At 42.3% G+C, this 23115-nt stretch overlaps 1 protein-coding gene across 1 annotated transcript in view; it reads right to left on the bottom strand.

Annotated features, from left to right (window-relative positions):
• Positions 1-2328: 2328 nt before the first annotated feature.
• Positions 2329-23115, bottom strand: part of adamts18 (ADAM metallopeptidase with thrombospondin type 1 motif, 18) — a 43318-nt gene continuing 22531 nt past the window's right edge. Inside the window, exons 13-23 of the mRNA XM_030765951.1 lie at positions 21756-21928; positions 18376-18506; positions 17959-18082; positions 16976-17220; positions 12547-12667; positions 11678-11804; positions 7273-7477; positions 5578-5772; positions 4179-4424; positions 3675-3843; positions 2329-2447 (exon numbers count right to left, since the gene is read on the bottom strand). Of these exons, the coding sequence (XP_030621811.1) occupies positions 2329-2447; positions 3675-3843; positions 4179-4424; positions 5578-5772; positions 7273-7477; positions 11678-11804; positions 12547-12667; positions 16976-17220; positions 17959-18082; positions 18376-18506; positions 21756-21928 (1855 nt within the window). The remainder of the gene's footprint in view (positions 2448-3674; positions 3844-4178; positions 4425-5577; positions 5773-7272; positions 7478-11677; positions 11805-12546; positions 12668-16975; positions 17221-17958; positions 18083-18375; positions 18507-21755; positions 21929-23115) is intronic.

The following is a 23115-nucleotide window of genomic DNA, read 5'->3' on the forward strand; positions in this document are numbered from 1 at the left end:
AATCATCCATCTATCCAAGCGCACACACATGCACCATGGTCAAGTGAAGAGAATGCAATGAATCTTCAAATAGTTTTATTATAAAACTTTGAAAGAAAAAAAAAATTAAATATTACATGTATAATGTGCTATTTATACAAGCATCTCCCAGGGACTACCACGTAATAGCAATAAATTACACACTTCTCATTTCCTTATGACACATGATGAAAGAAACTGCAAACTGATTCATAATTTTGTACAAAACATAGAGTGTAACAAGGAAAACAAGCACATGTGGAGACCGCAAGGCCAAACAAAGCACAACATTTTCCATTAGCCTTTTCCGTCAGATACATCCTTGGGTGTATTGAAAGTCAAATAAGGGATAAAAAGTCACCAGATGGAATTATGAATGAGTCATTAAGAGTGGATTTAAATACAAAACATGCAGAGATTATGTTCATAGGAGCTTGGTTCAATGGCCTTAGAGAGTTTAATGACAGAGTACCATTCAGATAATGTTTAGAATTTTAAAAAATATTAAAAAAAAAAAAATGAAAGAAAAAACTGTTCACCAAAAAACAATCTATTCCACTCTAATGAGATGGATTTCAAATGGTTCAGCTCAGAGAACGAGTGTAGTGTTGTCCTTCTAGTGTTCTCCACCCCTCATAGCGGTTTTCTCTATATGAGATCCATAGTGTCTCTGTGGCTGTCTGTGTTTGTGGTGTTAGGACTTGGGGAATGGCTGTAACTGCAGTGGGATGTATTAATGTTGGACCACAGTGCTGGTTGATGCTAAACATAGGCTGGGGCAGGGGGTGGGATGACATTTTCTTAGCTATCAAACCAAACCGAAGCCTGAGAGTGGGCAAACAAAGTGAAAAGTCAGGAGAAAGCTCCGCTCCCGCATGGCCTGAGTTTGTTAGCTGCCTCTAGCCATCGAGTCCTTTCCAACTTTGACAGACTCGGCACAGAGACTGATTGACATCCCGCTAAAGACACGGGGAGTAAATCAATGCAACTCACTATCTATGGAGTGACCTGCCACCCATATATACTACCATACACACATATCAGCAGTTGGCCCTATATCCTTACACTTGGTTAACAGGGAAGTAAACCCAATTTTCTGTCCCTAGATATGCGAGTGCATGCGCGCGCACGCACACACACACACACACACACACACACACACACACACAATCTCTCTCTCACACACACAAAGATACGTACACACCTGTAGATACTCATCTGCAGTATGGCGGTAAATAAGTCTGCATCATTCCTCTGTGGTCATCAGACTGGAAAATAGACCAATATACTGCCTTTGTGAGGACTGAGTCAGTGGTCTGAGGAAGATGTGGGGAGGAATCTGTAATGTCTGTGTCTGAGTCTCCAGTGGGCTAGGTCTCTGTTGGTAACTGAATGGGGATTATGACTGATGAGGGTTGGTGTGATCTATACTCTCTCATAACTACTGAGAGGGTAATGGAGCTGATGGAGAAAGTACGACCAAATCATATCCATCTAACAGTCTGGGTATGGAATACAGAATAATCTCTTCTTCATGAGAGCAGAAGTCTACAATATTAGCCAACAGGTAACATGAATATGTTTACAGAATTCGCTACTGCAATAAGAGCACCAATACACTGATAGGATCAGATAAAGCAGGTAGGATGAGTGTAAAATGACAGTCTATTGACGCGTCTTTTTGTGCTCTACACAAATCCTGTTCAAATAATGCTGAGTTACAATGGTAAACTTCAGAATGTGTGCACAGAGTTCATGACACAACGCACACAACAAAAAACAAATCTATTGTACAACAGACATGAACAAATTGCACATGAACCAGAATAACTTAAAATATCCAGCAGAGACCAGGTGCATTTAAATACAACAAAACACAAATGAATGAGCAACTCATACAGTTGTCTTGATGGCTTTGAAACAGAGGATTACTATGTTGAAAACATGAAATACTAGATGGACAACAAATGAGTATTTACACAGGGGACGTCCAGCAGTGCAGTTTGTTTGTGTTGTTAAACTGAATGCAGTTATTTTGCACCTCTGATAAAGCCAAAAATAGGGCTGGCTAATTAGCTTGTACCCAACCTCTAGCTGCTTTTAAGCACAAATTGATCAGAAACATAGAGATGATATATCTGTCGTTTCTCAATATTTCTCTGTGATCAAGTACTCCAGGAACAAAGAAATGTTATGCACCTTTCCCACAAATCAGATTTGGACCCTTTGGGCATCCGTAGTGGTCGTTTTCAGTCAATAGGAGGAAAGTTTTCAAAGTCGATGGGAATGTTTATAACAAATGGAAGATCTTTACTGTCTCTTGATGGAGCAGGACTTGCAACACTGCTGCCCGTAGACTTTGTGGTTACACACACCATGCTGCGGAACGAGATGACACCAGCTGTAGTAGTCAACACAGGACTGTTCATCTGATGAAAAAGACAAGACAAGGCAAATTTTCATTATGACACAGGTAAGGTATAATTGCAGCGTATAATTACATACACACACACACACACACACACAAGCACACACACACACATGGAGATCGAAAGTATAGTGTGTATATATTAGGTCTTGTTAATGTTTGCAGGTGATGTGTCCTAACACCTGTGTATTTCCTTTTGTGGGGACCGCATACAGCTTATTATATAAATGCTACCATATGGTGACTGTGAATCTACCTCAGTTAGTTGACTTAGGCAGCTGTTTATTATACTAACCTACAAAACTGCAAAATCAGATAACAAAGGCTATAGAGAAGATAAACCCAAGAAGTAACATTGTTTGTCTGAGAGTATAACATGACAAGATGATGTCACGTGATGTCACTTGTGAGCTACCTCATTACACTCTAATCTTCAACTAGCAAATATAAGGTACTTCGTCAGTCTATAGTGGTCACTCCTGGCAATAACCAATATAGCCTACCAGAAAAGGGTGAATATCGATTCAAAACATTGATGTGACAGATTATCAGTCAAACAGCTAAATCTGTGTTGGGATCACTCAAAGCAAGCAGACACTGCAAGGGTACCGTTCACAATACTTATCATTATAATTTTACTTGCATAGTTCCTAATCCATCGTCTCACTTGAGCTTACAACACCTCATTTAAAAGTGACTCATTTAGAAGATTTAGCACTGGAATTCTAATCTACTCTCTCTGAGCAGTTATACTTTGAGGGAAAACTGAAATCAAATATGTGACCTGTATATGAAATTTCAATTTGCATTTGGAACTCATTTTCATTGAGTTGTCTCCATGAAAATATTTATAAGCTGCATGTATGCTAATCCACCAAAGCACAAGAACCATAATAGTAATGTGTCACCATGGAAACAAGAGACGTGCATGTTTCTGTCAAGTCACATACGGCTTTGGGGACAAACGTTTAAATGTAAAATGTCATGGTAACAGTGTCTCAATGAGATTACTATTTTTGAAACTAAAAAAAAACAAACTGTTCACTGTTCAAACACTAGCTGACAAGTTGTTGGGCTAGGTTATATTTGGTTGTCTGACATGTTTATCTTAATGACAAATGTCATTTGTAGTTTGTCACAGTCCCAAGTCCTCACTACAAATATTTTTTTTTTTTTTTTTGTAACATACATACAATTCTTATCTAATCTAATCTAATGTAGAATGTACCTTTAAGAGTTGTGGGAGACTGCGGCTGGACTGGGGCAGGACAGAAGTGGGTGTTACATGCCCTTGAGCTGATTGGTCTCTGCTGGGGTAAACACCCTGTTGCAGGTCTCCCTTGCCTTAAACACTGAACACTGCGCGTTTGAACACCCCCTCCACACGACACTGTGCACTGTAAGAAAAAGAGGGACAGTGAGAGAGAGAGAGAGATGGAAAGATGTTGGCCATCTGGATGAAATAAAGACACACTCCATGCATGTAGTATCATTCTTTCTGCTTTGATAGAGGTGAGGTGAATATCGAATTCAGTTTAAATCTCAAGATATTTACAGGTCTTTTTCTCCAAGTGAATGACTTGCGACGTAACGTGTAAGTTTAACAGAAAACTGTACTGTCTTGAATCAGTCATGTGTGACAAAAAGTTACATGTTCTAGGGAATCCTACTAAAGATGTATGCCATCCTCTAGACACTAAAGCAGGTGCAGTGAAGAGCAGCACACGCATACCTGCTGCCAGGGGGAAGAGTACCAGCCCAGGATCACTGTGCTGCTGCTCCTGCCCAGGCTGAGCTGTGGAATCTGGGGTTGGAGCACAGGGCAAGGTCCCTGGTTGCAGGCTTGCTGGAGCTCGGTGTGGGGCTTTTGCAGGTTCCTGCACCTCCTCATGGGGAACTCAGTGTAGCCTCCACGGGAGTCCCTCTCCCCACAGCGCAGCTCCCTCCTCCTCAGTCCCGCTCCACAGGAAGTTGAGCACTGGAGGAGACAAAGCCCAGAGGACACAGAGTCTAAAAGCCAACTCAGGAACTGCTCACAGTAAGGTTGACCCATGTCTCCATGGTAACACAGTGTGTATGGAGGCTCGAGCGAGTGAGTCGTGCAGACAGGCAGCGCAGACAGTGTCAGAGTAGTGGGATGTCTTTGGTGAAACGCTGCAGGATTGTCTAGACGGTCTAGAAGCTCGAAGCCAACTCACAGGAGAGGTGTTTGTGTGCTGTTAAAACCAGGGCTTGAAAATTACATTTGTCTATATCAGTTTGTTCTGAGCAGAATTAGTATTTTGACATTTCTGTTCTAGTGTTCAATCTGCAACATAATGTGGAACCAGTCCAAAAGAATATAACAAAGAACAGTTTTTATTTTGTTTGTTTATGTGCTTGACAATACTCAATGCTCAGTTTAGTCATGACCTGTTTTTATAAACCTGCTTTTGTAACAACATTATACTTGAAACAGAGAACAGACTACAAAAACTAGCTACATCCTGGCATGTGCTGTGGCACTTTGTGTTGCCAGAGACAGTTCTCCTCTGGTCAGCCTTTTAAAACACTGCACGGGTCAAGTATTAAATGATATTATCAGTATTTTTAACAGTACTACTATTTGGGTGATCTCAAAAGATAAATTGCATTTATACTGTTAATTAAATTGATCTAGAAAGCAACAAAAATGGTGCGCTCAGCCAGAACTGAAAATGCAAAATTATTCTTTACTGAAACTGCCTGGAATAGAAAAACAGTATGAAATGTTTAATACTGTGGGTCTTTTTTTTTTGTTTCATTTCTGTTTCTGTTTTTTGTTCATGTAAACACGCCTTTCAGCTTCAGCTTCACTTTTGTTTTCAGTGTTGCTTTTGGAGCCTTGGCTGAAGCAGATGTAGTGCATGCATGACTACGTGTGATATATGGGATTTGTGGTTCTGCAGTTCTGTGTAATGATAAGACAGCATGCTGAGTTGATACACTGCAGATTGTGGGTCTGTATGAAAAGGAAAACGATGTAGCTGTCAGGGTGTGATAAAATCCTAAAGCGGATTTTTGATAGTGCGTGCTTCGTGATGCATGAATATATAGTTTGTGCATGTCTCTGCATCATTTTGCCTGCTCGTATTACAGTGAGGGATAGGTACCTCGCTCCACACCGTGGTTACCCACTGCAGCTTCTCATTCTTGGGGCATCGGCTGAGAACACAGGTCTCCTGGGCTTTGGGTTTAAGGTGAGGCTTACACATGCTGTCTGGCACCACCACTGCCCTGGCCCCAGGGTCAGTGCTCCTGCAGAACACACTGCGCTTCCTCCACCCCCGACCACAAGTCTTAGTACACTGCAGAGAGAGAGAGAGTGAGAGAGAGAGAGAGAGAGAGAGAGAGAGAGAGATGAGCAATATGAAAGAAAGAAAGAAAGAAAGAAAGAAAGAAAGAAAGAAAGAAAGAAAGAAAAAGAAAGAGAGAAATTGGGAGAAAAGACCTGGAAAGTCCCTCTGCACTTCAAATGGCAATGTAGCTTGAAGTTCGTAAAGGTCACTGTGTGCTGCAGTCCACCTCAGCCAACGGTTCATATAAAGTCAGGCTGAATTTTCAGACAGACAGCCTGTGTGAACTCAGCAAGACCTCCGTGAAGCAGTCAAAACTTTGACTCTTTTGAAATGTTCAGCACCGTCTTTGAAGCACCGTCAAGGCTGGGGAATGTTTGCTGCTGCCAAAATGTGCACAGCACATTAAAATTTTATGCTATATTCAGTTAAATTAAAAGCAGTCTGCTGGAAAATAAATAAATCCAGCTGATATAAATCCTGTCTAATGACAACTAAAAATACAGGGGCTAATGTCTCACTTAAGCAGACAATACCTGCAGATCCTAAAATTCATCCAAATCAATCAGCACATCCAAGTCACTACATTTGGAAATGGCAAAATTTGAATGTCTCCATAAGTGCTTAGAGAGCCCAGGAGAATGAAAACAGATTCCACTGTCACACTGGTGTGGCAAATCAGCATAAACTGTCTACAGCTCTAGGGATGGGCTCACAAACAAAGGAGGATTTTAAAAGAGAAAAAAAAAGAGAGGAGAAGCATCGATTTCTGAAGCGTGTGATGCCTTGATACCTTTCTCTGTATGTCGCTACTGAGAGTAAGAAAGTGAAGGGTATGTTTTGAAAACAAATGTGTTTTTTCTGACCTTGCCATCACAAGCCATGCTAAGTAAAAATTCTCTAGGTCTTCTGATGTGCAGGAAAGACACTGTCTCACTGACATGCATGGCACATTTCTGTACTATACATTATGCTAAAATACCTGGTAGATCTCTTTATTTACAACAAGGTCAAAGATGAAAGGCGTCACACTGCTCTAGGGCTTGTGCCCTAGCTTTCCATGTCACAGAGTACAGCTGATTTAAAAAAAACAAACACTACATTGTATAGCTATTGGTTTTTCACCCAAAAATACATGTATAAATGAAAAAAGGTCAAAAATTAGCAGATATGTTGTACTGACACTCTCACTGATATTCTTTTTATTCTGTATTTCAACAGCAGAGGGCGATAGTGTGCTACAACTGAATTAAAACTCACATGCAACATTTTCCAAACTATTAATTTACCTGTACACATTTTGTTCCACATCTAAATCCTGTTTTAAAAGACGTCAACATTTAGCATTTAGTGAGCTGAAGTGCAGCAGAAAGTGAGACCTTTTTTCTCTCTCTAGCTTTACCTACATTTGAAAAGAGAGATAAAGAGACTGAGTGTGTGTGTGTGTGTGTGTGTGTGTGTGTGTGTGTGTGTGTGAATGTTTATGAACTGTGTCTGCATGTCAAGTCTCACCTGAGACCAGGATCCAGTGCTCCATTCCGGTGGGCAGGCCTGGGTATTGCAGGGCTGGACCTGGGCAGGGGCAATGATTGGGCACAGGGAGTGGGCCACCAACTCTTCCCGCTGGTATGTCACCTTCCTCATACAGCGAATTTGGCGTGTCTGCTGCCCACCGCCACATGAGCGACTGCACACACCCCATTTTCCCGTTGTCCAGCTGTCAGGTCAAGAGATTAGCTTAATGTACAGTTCCTGAATCAAAATGTTATAAAATGTTGAACATGAAGACAAATCATTACTTACTTACTTTAACTCTGTACTTACTCAGTATGTACACACATACTCATACACACACACACACACACACTTTCACACAGAGACAAATCTCTAAACCAGTCTCATCAGCCTGTTTACCACGTAAGTGAGAAGACTGTAGAGGAAACCACATAGGTCAGTCAGTAGCCACTCCACCCTCTCGCTGTCTGACCACAAGTGTACACACACTCAAATACACCCACGCAAACCAGCCTGAGAATCACAGCCTCCCACTCCACACCTCACAGATGCACTCCAATACAAAAAAAAAAAAAAAAACAGTTCAAGGTCCAACGATGTGCACTCCAGAAAATATCTGAGAGCTCTGAACTCCAAAATAGAAAACAATGGTATCTAGGTTGAATGTCGGCTGGTGAAGAAATAGGCCACGGTGGGTGCAATATCATCTACATAACACCTTCAGTATGTCTTTTTATAAAACAGTGTTTCTAAACAACAGTTGAAACATTTAGTAATTCTGCTTACAGCCCAAAATCCCTCAGGTGTTCACAGCATGTGTGCATGTGTATGTGTATCTGTGTGTGGGTGTGTGTGTGTGTGTGTGTGTGTGTGTGTGTGTGGGGTCAGCTCAAACTAGAGAGGGATACTCCTGAACCAGCTGGCTCAAACTCAGTGCCCTCACCCGGTTGAGGCAGATGTAGTGCTCCAATATCTGGGAGCCGTTGTTTGGACCTGGATGAAAGCAATGTCTAAAATAGAACAAACCCTGTGGCACAGGCCAGGAGAGATTACAGCAAATGACTGCTCTGACAAACACTGCGGCCAGCGTGATAGACAGGCGACCCGGTTCCGCCCAACCACTCCCACTGCCCTTTTACACAGACCTGCGTCGTGGGGAGAAAAAAAAGAGGCTTTTATTTCCATTCAAACCATTTGACAAATTGAAGGGAGGATGCTTTACTGCAATTTACACTAAGAGAAGAAACGTGACCCTCTGCAGGGTGTACTTTTTTTTTCCCCCTCCGCCACATAAATGACAACATGTCATTGGTAAGGAGGCAAAACCGCCTAGCCTCATTTCAAACCACTCATGGCTCATAGCTTAATCTGTATTTCTGGAGTCTTTCAATAGCATCTTCTAAGCTATACAATTATATGGGAAATATGCCTCTGACAGTGAAAAATTTGTGGACTGCTTTGCATTCCTTCATACCGTCTCACTTAGTGAGTGAGGCTCAAATTTCAACCCAAAATGATGCCTCCAAAGTCATAATACATACTTGTTAAGTATTTCCAAATCACTCGACGAAATCCAAGCTACTGTTGGTCGCACACTGAGACAAAAGCAGTATTTTTAGCACTCCTTGGAGAACTGTTAGGGTTTGGAATGGTCCATCAGTTTAAGAACAGTCTCCAAAAAACATGCAGTTTTTTGACATAAACTGTGTTGTTTGCACAATGTTTGTAGATTACTGGACAAAAATAAAATAATATTTAGTCAAGGATATGCTCAAAGACATATACTACACCACTCACTCTAAGTTCCTTCTTTTACTCAGTTGTCAGTTTCAAGGTTGTCTGAGTTTCTGTGTAGGAGATGAGTCTGCATATCAGAGGCTTGTCTTACAGAGACCTTGCAAGCTACTCTCCAAGAATAAAGAAATGAAAGAATCAGACTTGTACTTCAGGAAGATATGGTAAATAGGCAAATGACCTTACAAATAACTGGGAAGAGAAAGACAGAAGACAGAGGGAGCACAGCTGAGAGACTGGGAGAGGGAGAGAGAGAGAGAGAGAGAGAGAGAGAGAGAAGGGAGAGGAGAAGACAAAGTGGGCACTGTAAAACTCTTTAAGCCTCGTGCATTTATCTTTTTCCGGTGACATTCGGGACGGGCAGTTGGCCGTTCACAAGACTCACGGATGTTTGATGTCGGCAAAGTCCTCGCTACACAGAAGCCTGCAGCCCCGTAGCCCAGTGTGTGGCGTCTGGACAGGCCCTGAGGCCAGGGCTAGGGGCCGAACACTGAATTCCTGGCTGGCTAGACTAGCTCAAGCCCCATGGGGATACAGACTTTCTCGCACTATAATAAAACATGGACAGACCTGTCAGCACTGCAGATATTTGCTGGAAAGATAAGCAGAGGCTTTTTTTTCTCCCCCCCCCTCCCTTCCTTTCTTTTTCACTAGTGTTGAATACAAGCCCATACTTTTTCTTGCTGAGGACTTAGATTATTAATTTTACTTATTAAATCATTGTAAATAACACACATATATCAAGACATAATGAAAGAATGATCAGTGTCATACATTTTTGGCAGAAGTCATTCACTAAATAGGGATGATTTCTCTTCAGTCTGTGCTGAAGGTGGCCGTTAGTAACTGTGCTATTTGAGACCTCTCTTTAACAGGCCAACAGCCCTCATTAAGAGAAGAAAAATTTTTGAACAGTAGGAACGTTTTGGAGGAAGAAAAACGAGTGGAATGGAAAGTGAATTCCTGCCTTTCTCATTCGTAACACCCTTATATGTATTACACTGGAGGACATCACAGTAAAAAGTTAGCTGACACCAAATGAAATGGGATTGATTTCATTGGTAATCTCGATTTGTAATCAAAACCTCTGTCTGTATGATCCACTAATGGGAAAGCCTGATAACAGTGGTGAGTGAGAGAAACATGTGCACAGAATCTTAGACTATGCTGTAAAGCTATGAGTCCAGAAAGTCTAAAGATGCAGTCCACATCTCGACAGCTTTGCCATTGTTTTCAATTACACACTGTTATTGGACTATTTGTCAGGCCGTGGACAGGACAAGCAATGATGGCTAGGGCTTGTTGCCTTAAGGAAATGGTCATATGGTCCTGATTTCCCCTTCCAGCATTCTCCACCACACACACACACACACACACACACACACACACACACACGCGTTACAGCCTGCCGAGACAAGACCTTTTACGGAACACACAGACAACAGCAGGCCAGAGAGACAGAAAGAAAAAAGACAGATGTTTGTCGCCTGAGTGTCGCAAAGCCACATCAGGGTTCGGACGTGGGGTAAATCAGTGGTAACTGGGTGGTTATTCCCACAGGAATAGCAGAGCTCTTTCAGAACTACAGCGATCTCACTCCCAAGGAATGGTGATGACATGGCGTTGAACTGAGACCGGTTCCCCATCTCAGCTTCCCCTGGGATGCCGTTCGCCACGATCGGCCTCTCCCAGTACCCAGAATCTGTCTCACGGTCGCTTTTTTTCATGTTCTTACAGAACTGCAAAAGTGGCAAGCTTTCTTTTTTAAGCAGGATATTGCTGTTGTTTTACAATGCACCTCTTCTCTTATATCTCTCATTTCAGCTGTTCTCTCACCTCTGAAAACACAACCACACAGCAGAAGTATATCAATACATTCCTGAGCTTATCTAACTTTGTTAACTTTATCTTTGAATTTTTAATTACATTTATTTCTTGCAATTGCTAAATTTGCTCCAAATGTATTTTTTTTCTTCTTTTCTTCCATCCTCATAAACTACATCCCCAACTCTGACAAGATCTCTCTCTCTCTCTCTCTCTCTCTCTCTCTCTTTCTTTCTCTGTATGAGATGAGATGGACAGCAGTTCTGAGAGAGACAGTGTTGAACTGTATCTATGTGCAGCTGTAATAAGCTGGAGAGCGCTGTATGCGGCTGTGGCTTGGGGCAGAAGCCAGGCTAAAGGGCTGTGGGAGTGGGGAAAGATTGGCACATGCTGGTCCTGTCTGGAGGCTATGTTAATCCTGTTTGCTTTGGGAGAAGAGAGGAGCAGTGATGGGCCCTACCCACAGTAAAGCTACCACACCAGCCTCCAGACTGAGTGCTCTGGGCACTGTAACTACATAGACCACAACAACATAGCATGCCGCAACAACACAAAGTCTGAGTTTGTGATGAAAAAAAAATCACACAGACTCTCTCTCTCTCTCTCTCTCTCTCTCTCTCTCTCTCTCTCTCTCTCTCTCTCTCATTCTTGATCTCTCTCAATCTCTCTCTCTGTGTCGCTTTCACTCAGTTTTTTGTCTGTCACAAATACATGTGTTCATGCACACTCAAACAAACACACACACACACACACACAAACAGTTAACACTGTTGCGATATCTTACTAGGCCGGGCAGGGCTGTGTATTGCAGAGATGAGATCCAAGCACTGGTCTAGTCTGTGGGTTACAGAGAGTGGAGTTGACCTGGGTCTGCTGATCTTGTAGACAGATGGCTTTGGTCGACACCCGACCTGAGGGACAGACAAAATGTTATTCAAGACATGGGACTCCAAAGTTCATCTCCTCTCCAATGGTTTGACATCCAGTCACTGCTGATGTGACAGCTTATTCACCAAGTCAGCTATCTCAAACGAACACTTGAACCTCATTGTCAAAGGTTGGTCTTTATGAGGTGCTGAAGCTGGGAGTGAATAGAAGGACTGTATCAGAGTTACTGTTCTGGCTAACAAAGCCAGCCCTCTGCTCCTGTGAGGGGGCCTGAAAGACAGAAAAGAAGTCTAGTCTAAAGAAAAGCATGAATGAAGCAGCAAAAGAGTGCAGATAGAGATCTGTGCCCTGAGCTTGTCATAGCACTGTCTGTCTGCCACTAAGTCCCCACTGAGAGACAGAGTGAATAAGGAAAGCTCTCTTTCTCTCTATCACACACACACACACACACACACACACACACACACACACACACACACATACACAGTGAATGAATGAAATGGTGGCCAGTAATGGAGGTCTAAAAGGAAGGTTAGAGGGGGGGTTTCCCTTTCTGTCCTGCTCACAAAGGTGCTTTTGATGGGCCTGGGCAAACTCTCTGCCTCCCACACACACACAAACCATTCATCTCTCTCCCTGAAACAAACACACAAAAGCTCTTTTCTACCACTTCTTTACAGCCACTGAAAACAACACACACACATGCATATACAAGTAAATACAAACACAGATAAACAAGTAACACACCCACATACACTCACTAACCTCCAGCACATGGGGCAGAGCAGTCAGAACGGACCACACCCCAAACGTAGTTGGGCTTCCTCTCTGGGTGAGGTAACGTGTACTCCCACGACACACCTGGATTCTTGCCTTGTAGGAGGATCTGAGAAGACAGAAAAAAAGACAAAAAAGACGGAAAGAGGAAAGGAAAAAGACAGAAGAGTGGTAGGTCAGTCTAAACATTTTGTCTCAGCTCAGGATGTACCAGTGTGCAGTCCCTTACCACAAAAGAAAAAAGTTCAAGAGTCTGTGGATATGCTAAGTACAACTAAATTACATCTAAGGCTGTGAGGAAAGCCACCAAAGATCAGGACAGAACTCAGCAGTGAGCATGTGTGTGTGTGTGTGTGGGTGTGTGTGTGTGTGTGGGTGTGTGTGTGTGTGTGTGTGTGTGTGTGTGTGTGTACAGGTGTAGGTGCACACATGAGAACTTCCTATTACACGTACCATGCTTGTGTTCTGCATGAATTATTGTGTGTTAATTTCTATTGTCTGACAGTAGTAGTTTTCACTAGTGTTCATATTTAGCAGAAGTGCTTCTGAAAGGCCCCTAAAGTGCACTACTGAAAGGCTTAGGAACTCTTTCCCTGACAGGGCCACATAATAGCATAATCTGATTATATGCTCCTTTCCAGCGTTCCTTCATAATGTATCTTCTCTCATAAACGGCTATATGAGAGAGAAATGAATGCTTTAATATCAATAAAGTATATCTTATCTTGTCTTGTGTTACTGTTTGCTCTTGATCAGCCTTCATGTTGAGTGATGCTGTGGGGTGTCCTACTAACACTACGACAGAGCCTTAGAGGAAGCTCAAGCAGCCAGTAAGTAGACCTAAACCACTGGGGACTGCCATGGGAAGCTGACTAAGGGAGTGGGATATACAGCTAAAATCTGAAGGCCTTACTCCCCTCCTGACTGTACCATAAACGAGTTTCCCCTCTTTGAGTGGCAACATCAAATGATATTTTACACTGCTGATATTGATATGTAATAACTGTATCAATAATCTCTTTAATTAATCATAATTAATAAGGAATCAATAAGGAAGAAAAATGTATACTGAACTTAGAAAATATACTTGTGAAAACAGTGAGAGAGAAGTTTGCTGCTCTCTTGGTGTAATCATAGGGTGCTTAAATCCTGAAGGCCATCTCTCTCTCATCCGAGACACTTGTTCCGGGACAATGTTCTGTAATTACATGTCACTGACAGTAGAAATCTCTGATGAATTAAGGCAGTAATACAGCCCTAGATTAAGAATTAAGACTGCACATGGTCTTATTAGAGTGGATTAACCCTTTAACCTCTGAGACGGTTCACAGTTTTAAAAGGAAATGGTGATGGACTAACTGCTGATGTGACTCCTACAGATAATCCCTCTGTGTGGTCACAACAGACACTTTAGCACTCTTCAATTTGGCAAGGAAGCTGTGTGAGATGAAAAGGGGGCTATACACACACTTAGGACCCACTAACTGAACTGAGATGAGGTTACAAGGCTATACCTTTTACTGAGTGGTCCTCATGGAACTATGGATAGATGTGTCATTTGTGACTTCTCCTCCCATGCTTCTAAAGTATGCATAATCCATATGTGTCCTGGTACAAGCATCACTTTGATGATCCCCCACACAGGTAACGCAGTTTCTCCTAGTCACTAAAGTGGATACTGCTAGAGCTAATTTGGATTCCAACAACTGTCATAAAGGTCTTAACACTGTGGTTTCAGAGGAGAGGATGGGAAACAGGATGAAAGAAAACATTAAGATGGTTAAGAACTTCTCAAACCGTTCATCTTGCCCCACTGCCTGAAGTTCTAGGCTAAATCTGTTACCCTGGAAGCCATGCACAGGCACTTGCATGCTTGTGTCTCCAAAGCAGATCCAAAATAACAGCAGGCACTGCCTATGAAGAAATGGTTCCAGAACCAGGCTCAGACAGGGGTCTCAGATCCATCTGCAGCCCAACAAGCCATTTGACTTCATACTCAGCATGGGGTGAAGCTTCTCTCTCCTGAGAATGGTTTACAATCCACATCCTTCACTATTTCACCATGAGAGCTTTCATGCTTTCTGTTATACTGCAACTAGAGTTTCAGCCTTAAATCTCTAACACTTGCAGTATGCAAGGCTAATTGGAAATGTCTAACACCTGATAGGTTCTTCTCCATCCAAAAACCAAAGCCATGGATGCTGACCTTTCAGTGTCTGTGAGGGAGTTGGTGTCCGTGAATGAATGCATGTGCGTGTGTGGTTTGAATTTCGGTCCAGACATTCTCACCATCTGTTATTATCCTACTATTACAAATTCGTGGCTGGCTCAACACAGAAAACTCTGCTTCCCTTTTTCCATGTCTTTTTACATATTGATCAAAATGTTCAGGTAATTGCTCCAGCACAAAAAACCCAATAGACACTTCCAAAAAAGAAATGAGATGGCAAATAATCACCTCTTTCTCAACAAGATGATGAGAGGAGGGGAAGTGTAGCAACTAGGATGTAGTCATCACCTTGGACTGGCTCAACCTCACAAAGACCTGCCACAAGAATGTAAGTACCTTGAAATAATCTGGTGCGGAATTTCAAAAAGAGCCACTTCACTTTAAAGTGAACCACTTTGTCATGTCTGGTCTCTCTCTCTTCTATTCACCTTATGTTCAGCTCTGTCCGATTACAGTGTACTAAACTGAGTGAGTTTACCGCTTGCATTCTTTTTCGAGTTATTTTGCTAACTGTCTTGAGCTGAGTCAGGGTCTCGGGGATTGTGGTTGGGTATGTGTCTGTTTTCCACAATATGTCCCTACCGACCACTAATGACCAACTGTTTCCCTCCCTTCTCTCTGCTTCTCTTTCATTTCCATGAATTTGTGACTCTGTGACTCAACCCAGGCCTCTCTGATCTATTGAGTTCAATTGCAGAAATCTTAATCTTTTAATCTTTCTGCCCCCTCTGTCTCCTTTTTTTCGTAATTGCGCAGCATACTTAGAGAGATTAATGCCGTCACATCTGCAAATCAACCCACTGCTGCCACTATTACCTACCCTGGACACACACATGATGACTCAAAAGGCTGGGGAAGGGGGGGGGGGGGGGGTTGGCTGGGTGCAGCCACACCGTTATGCAGAGAGCTAAAGGAATGTCATATAGACGTTACATATAGGTTCTGTACTGAACAGATCAAAGGCCAAGGAAATCAGATAAAAAATGAAAGGGTGTGAGATGAACCATGCTAAAATCCAACTGATTTCTATACCTAACAAAGGAGAGAGAGAGAAAAAAAAATAGAGCCTAAAAACCACAAAATCATTGCAAGTGACGAAAGGCATGCCAGAAACCACAATGTCATTAGGGCCATTGCCTTTACAGGTCTGTATTTGCATTGTCACTTTCCTGAGCACTTCAAAGACAACCTTCTGGCTTTGTTAATACCAGCCTTTGAATGGATTTCACTCAAAAAAAGAGAAATGTATACTTATTAGTAAGCTAGTCTCACTCTTTTTGAGTTAGTTGAAAGGGTAGCACAAAAGATTTTTTTTCCACTTTGTGATATACTTTTCTCTACCATCACACTTAAGTCAAAACCTCTACAATTTGACTTGAGGATGGAAGGTGAGGTTAACTTCTCAGAGGCTTCTTTTTCTCTTTCCTCCTCGTTATTGTTGTATGTAGATAAACATTTTTTTTTCCATTATTTTGACTGTACACATGACAAATGACAATTATGTATTAGTGCTAGCCTGTTATGTCCCCTCTTTGAAACACTATTCCAAGAAACCCTGACCCCAAAGTGTTTTCCATGACACAATCAGATTCCTAATGAGCATGCCATAACACAGCTCCACATTACGGTCCATGAGGACCAAAAACGTGTATTATTTGGCGGTGACTGTGAAACAGGCAATATGAATGCCCAATGCATTTTTTCATACATGCCATCAGTGTATCTCCACTTTGAAAGCCCCCCACATATACATGCCTTTCTTTTGCCATCTGAAGTGCTTCCTTCATTCTTTCACTAAAGAACCACTGGCCCATACTCATGGACATGCAGCGATAGTTGACTTCATACGGTGCAGCCAGTTTCAGTGCAGCGTAGAGCCATTCTCACGGCAGGCCATTTGAACTCACGCCTCTTGAACGTGGAAGATGAAAGGGATGCCGACCACATCGGCACCAGCTTGCAATTAATCCTGAACAGAAGCGTTACTCTGCCCGTACCACTCGTTTCAGTTTTCTCTTTCTCTCTCGTCTCTCCCTCTCCCTCTTTTTTTCTCTTTCTTTCTCGCCCACCCACTGCCCCTCAGCCTTGTTTTCATCTGACCGAGCGCCTGGGCACTCTTGCCAAGCCCCTGTCATAGCTAATTCGCTAACGGGTGTCAGGGTTGACGGGGACAGAGGGGCGACTCACTTCAAAGACCAGGGTCTCATTAGTGGGGCCGGCAGCGTACAGGCTCTCTGGTCGGTTGAAAGAGCGCTGATAGTCGAAGATGGTACCGCCGAAGTGGAACCTGCCCGGCCAGTCCACCGTCCAGTCGCCCGTCAGATAGTAGCTTTGCTTCAGGTTGCGAACAGCCAAGTAGCTGGTTGAAATCTCCATCTCCTGTACCCAGATACTGCGCGCCCCTGCTGGAATTGTCACCACAGAGTAATACTCTACAGAGAGAAAGAGAGAGAGAGAGAGAGAGATTGATTGATTGCTATAATTGCCAAGCCTTACAGTTCTTAAGTTTTGTTTTCAACTGATTTTCATTCTTCTCCAAATGGCTGAAATCAGAAGCATATAGATTTGTTTAATGATACATGCAGTGTACTGTCTTTTCAGAAAAGCAAACACCGACACATATTTATTCACTTCAATTATTAAACACATACACACTGCTCAATGTGTTAGTGAAAGAAACCAGTGAATCAGGGATGACTGGCAGTGAGCTAGAGAGCAGAGAGAAGAGGAGTGTAAGTTGTCTAGAGAAAGGTCCTGATGTGCTGGAGAATTCCCCATCATGTTGGGGCAGCTCAGCAGTAGAGCGGCAGCCCACAGACCTGTCAGGACAGCCTCTTCTCTCCATTCAACCCCCACCCCTCCACGCTCTCTCTCCACCACACAACAGCTTTCTACGACTTCAGTCACTGCATCCGTCACTCCACCTTCATTCGGACAATTTACTGTCCTTTTTTACCCTGCTACTACACCCTCTTCTGTTTTGCTGCCTTAGTGTTAGGATTTAGTGTCTCAAATGCATACACCACTTTGTGTGTGTTTTTTTTTTTTTTTATGTCAAGAGATTTCCTTCTTTGCAGCCCTGTTAATGATTTATCAAAGCTGAACTCCATAAAGGGACAGACAGTCAAACAGGCCATAGAGACAAAGAGATCTGAACACACAGTATATACCATTAGCCCGATGCTGAAGTGTGTACCGCCCACTGAAGAACTTGCATGTGGAGTTGTCACCTTTACACACCCCACAAGCATCCAGGGTAGCACTGGATCCCAGGACCTGGTCACAGCCCACTGGCTTAAGAAAAAAAGAAAGCAAAGAGCCTTAATATCAGAACGTAGGAACACACTAAGACTTGATGGCTATTCTTATCTACATGTCTCATAGAGAGTTATTGTCTTCTTATACAAGTAACACAAACAGTACCGTAAATATGCACAGACAGTCTCAGATGAATTTATATGAATTTATAACTAATACTGACTCCAACCTATCAAGTTTTTTTGGTTAAGGTACAGAACGGTATGCTACCTGATGTTCTTAAACTGCTGAATACTTCCCATATTAATGAAAGTTCAATCTCATCATACCTCACATATTCCCTCAATGCACACATCCCCCTTTTGGTCAGAGCAGGATGTTCCATCCTTCACTTTACTGGACATGGCAAAGAAAAAGTCAAAGTCCTCTGCGATGCAGTAGAGCTTGCAGATGTCCTCATCTGTAGAACAAATAAATGGGCCTGTTATATCTCACAGCCATGCTGGCCTGCATATCTTCATTTTATCTGGAGCTCAATGGGGACTCCGCAATTGTAACTAAGTTCAATGTCTGGGCTAGCTTTTCAAGTAAATTTAAAACAAGCCCAAGTGCACTATATTTGAATGCATACTTTATAGTATCATAATGTTACCATAATTCATGCCTCTTGTTTGGACAGATGTGTTAAAATACTGAGTTATAGTGAAACATCGGAACCTGGGGTTATATGCAGTGAAAATGGAATTAACAGTATTTAGGGCAATCAAAACAATTTGTCGTTCTCGTCAGCGCCATCTGGTGATTAAAGCTGTTTAAGGGGAAACAGATGACCTGTACTCTCATGTCGACAGTGTTGTTACACAGCAAAAGCAGAGTATACATAAGATAAAGATTTGACAAGCTGTTACAAATGGGCCTATAAAATGTGGAATGCAAGTGGGCAGCTCGCTCCAGAATTCCCACAGAGCTTGAAATATACCCCAGCAGCAGAAGCACTCACGTCTAAGCCACACTGCCAGAGATGCATACAACAGTGATCAGCAGTAGGTTTAATTTTCAGGGCCTGGGAAACAATGCAGGCAATTGCCCATTTCAGTCATACTGGAGCTGTAAATATATTATACGACGGCACATGAAAGAGAGGGCATCACGAGTAAAATAAGAGTATTGACTCGCGGTATTTGAACCCTCTTCAAGTTTGACAAACGAAACTCAGAGCTCCGGATCGATACACACTTCTGCTATCTCACTACTTGGCAAGAAACTCCAATATTATTGGTAGGCACTCATTGTGTTTCTACCTTTTCTTCATCAAATTCTTTTTCTTCTTCTTCTGGCTAAGGTGCCTATGGCAGCCCCTAGAACCATACAGTAAAAAGTTGTGAAATTCCACACTCTGATTGGGGACAGTCCCCTGATTCCTTTCACCAAGTTTCAAGTCTGCGTCTTGAGCGCTCTAGTACCACCAATGGGTCAAAGTTGGAGGTACGTTTACGCACATGACTTTTGAACCGTATGTCCGATTTGAGGCACCACTGGATTCCTTGAATCAAGCCGAGTTGAAGGCATACATGACGCAAATTTCCGTCATATTGGATGTTATGAAAAAGTTTAAAAAGATTTCACAGGACATAAAGTTTCCCAAATCTTCACCAAACTTGGCACAGATGATGTTCAGACCAAGCCTCACAAAAATTATGAGAAAGATTTTTGATTTTCGAAACCGTTCAATCATCACAGCCAATCAAAATGGGCGGCAAAGTTGCCAAACAGGATGTGAGGGCATATCTCAGCAACGCTTTGATACGTTGACACCAAACTTGGTATATGGACTTAGGACACCTTCCTGAGGATGTGCAAAAAATGTTGCATCATTTGACCACTGCTGCAATAGGCAAAAGCAACTTTTTTGCCTCGTAGGTGTTTCTCTTAACAAAAGTGATTCTTGTGTCAGGTCAGTTGACATAAAACTTGCTATCAGTGCTTACAGCCACGCTTTTACATTGCACTGCTAGACTGCTTGGCCCCCTCATCTCTGCTTGCAGTAATCTTTGCTAAAGGAATTCTAGCCTGCTTATTCATTTTTAAATGGGAATTTGATATTTTTCACAAGAAAGTAAATTTAAACAACCGTTTACATATATTTCAATATTTGTTGGGGTTTTGTTGTTGTTGTTGTTGTTGTTGTTGGGTTGTTTTAGTTCACAGTTTGAAATCCACAGTTCCTGCATCCTGCATCCATGAGTTTCTGATGTGTACAGAATAGGTGACCTGTGCTTAACATGAAGAATAACTTGAAAGCCATGTAAACTGATTTCTTTTCACAAACCAAATTTTCGCCACTAAGGACATCTGACAATTAATCAAAACACTCTGCTGGAGAGAATTTGAAAGGATAGTAACAATTTACTGCATCAATATGAGGAGAGAGGTTGCTTATCCATTTTATGGCTGGCTGAACAAGTATAACAAGACTCTCAACAGTCTGGAAGACCAACAATAAGATGTAGTTCCAATGACAAATTCCACCTGTAGTTTGTCTTCAATGACATTTGTTCTCTGTATGTGCAATCTGTGTAGTTTTATATAACTTTTAGATCACCATAGCAGAAAAATTTCAGGTGTTTGATCAGAAAATCCATCTAGAGGTTAAAGTTAGACGTTAAAACCATGTAAGGCTCCAGCTGAGCGTGATAATAAATACGTAATCTCAAGAGGGCAAACCTCCCTTTTTACGCTTAAATTTGAATAAGCAAAAGTACGTGATACGAAATGACAAAAATATGCGCTCTTAAATGGATCCAATGGATTGGATCCAACCCTGTGGTAAATGCTTTTACCTCCTAGCACCTGTGTTTGGCCACTGAAAGTGTGCCAAGGTTGGTTATGGCCAGCGAAAAAAGGGAGAATGAACCTCTTCACAGAGCCCTGTCTTTACTGGCAGCCTCAGCCCCACTTACACAGCTCTGCAGCACCAACCCCAGGAGGCAGCTCAGGATCTCTCCCTATCCGTCCTAATCAGAGGTCATTAGACTAATGGGGTGATTGCTAAACTTTCAGACTGACTTACTCTCTCTCTCTCTCTCTCTCTCTCTCTCTCTAGCTCTATTTTTCCTCTCCCTCCTCTTTTTTCCCTTTTCTTCCTTGCACATACACTCCTCTGTATAAACTTGCCTTTAGGGCTCTTTTTAATAACCCATTCATTCACTGTGGATAAGGAGCAGGTGACTACATGTTTAAAGTGTAGAGTGCAACTGGGATGAGATGCAGCCACTGAGTTTTGTGCAGAATGAACAATGTAGTCCTGTGAATCTGTGAGGTGACATATATTTGGCACTGTGTCAACGTAGGTGTATTTTGTCCAAAACAGCAGTGAATGTATCTTAAAAACACACATTTTACTTTTTGCCCAAAAAAAGGAGCACAAGAGCCTTGCAGTAGCATAAGCCCAGGCAGGGAAAAAGCATGTTCATGAAGTGACCTTGATGAACTTATAATACACTCCTTTTAATGAGCTTACAACACTTATACATCAGTTCCTTTTCTTCCTTGTATTTCACAATTTATAAAGGCTGTTTCACATTCTAGAAATTCCAAGGTAAAGGAATAGATGAGGTTAATGTGGAAGTTTGTGGTGCACTTTGACTTTTTAAAGGCACATTTACGTTTGATCATAATAAGCACACAAAAACACAAATAGCTCCCATACCTTCCACTTTGGTGTAAGGCTTCCATTTGTAGTACCATCCCCTGAAGGGTTTGCTGTTGTATTCTGCACACTGCTGGGCACGGAAGTCCACTGTGTTGGGTTGGCAGGCCTTGGTGTTACACAGCTGGTATAGTCGACTGGAGCCTTGGCAGAATTTCCCGCTGTGCTGTGGACTTTGGGGCGAAGCAAGCAGCAATTAACACAGTTAACATGGAGAGAGTACAAGAAATTAAAAAAAAAAAAAAACACCAAACAGATGTGCTTGGGCAAGTGCTACAAAAACTGTTAAGCATTCATCTTGAACCACAAGAAGCGTGAGTCTGAATCTTTGTGAATGTGTTACAAAACATGGTTTTGAGCTGACTTGGTGTCCTGGAATAACTAGGTGTCATAGAATGCCATATCCCCACACATATGTTTGAGTGTAATTTAAACATAAACTTGGATGTACGTTTAAACTTGGATCAGAATGTGCTGTCATCAAGTATATTTTATGGTATGCCAAAGACTGAAGGGGAAATGTAGGGGACGTATGGTGCTTTTTATGCACTTTACAGGCTGAATTGACCTCAGGGACATGTTTGCATGTCTTCACACTGTCAGAAATGAAGAAAACGTAAAAATGTTTCTCCGCAAAACTGGAGCTCTTTCTGAAAGTAGCTAAGACAGCCGATCTCTCAAATGGCCGACCACCTTAAAGGTCAGCTTTGAGTTCCTTGATGTCATGTGTTTTGTGGAGAGGTTGGCCTGGAGCAGAGGTTGGAAACACCAACCTCCTCCCAAAACCACAGGCATGTGACAGAGTGCCACATAAAGAGAAGAGACACCCAGTGTCCTTAGAGATAGCCAGTCCACATGCTCTTCTGACTGGAGCTCCAAGAGCGAAGTACTGCTTGTGGCTCCACTCCTGATCTGAAAGTAGAGCACTGTTTATGGGCACGCTCCCACAGCCTAACCTCAAAGAAAATGACAGCACTTCCTGCTGAACCTCAGCCACATCAAGTCCAAGTAAATGTGTGTGTGTGTATGTGTGCGTGTGCGTGTGCGTGTGTGTGTGTGTGTGTGTGAGCAGCTATTATGTCACTTTCCACTAGCTGTTCACACATCCGGACATTGGGACACATATTGGTGTTCACAGAGAGGGCAGGTGTGACTCCCACAAGCTCTTAAAGATCAGTCAACACCTTCATGTTTGTCTAGTGATCAAACAGAAAGGGGGATGCCTCTGATACACATATCAGTGACTGAGCTCTTCCACTACCCTCCAGACAGGCTCTGACCAGCAGGACATTTTCATGAAGTATTCATATATTACTCAGAAGTAAATATTTACATACATTATAATGTACATATTCAAATT

This window comes from Chanos chanos, chromosome 2 (genome assembly GCF_902362185.1).
Source record: "Chanos chanos chromosome 2, fChaCha1.1, whole genome shotgun sequence".
Lineage (NCBI taxonomy): Eukaryota > Metazoa > Chordata > Actinopteri > Gonorynchiformes > Chanidae > Chanos > Chanos chanos.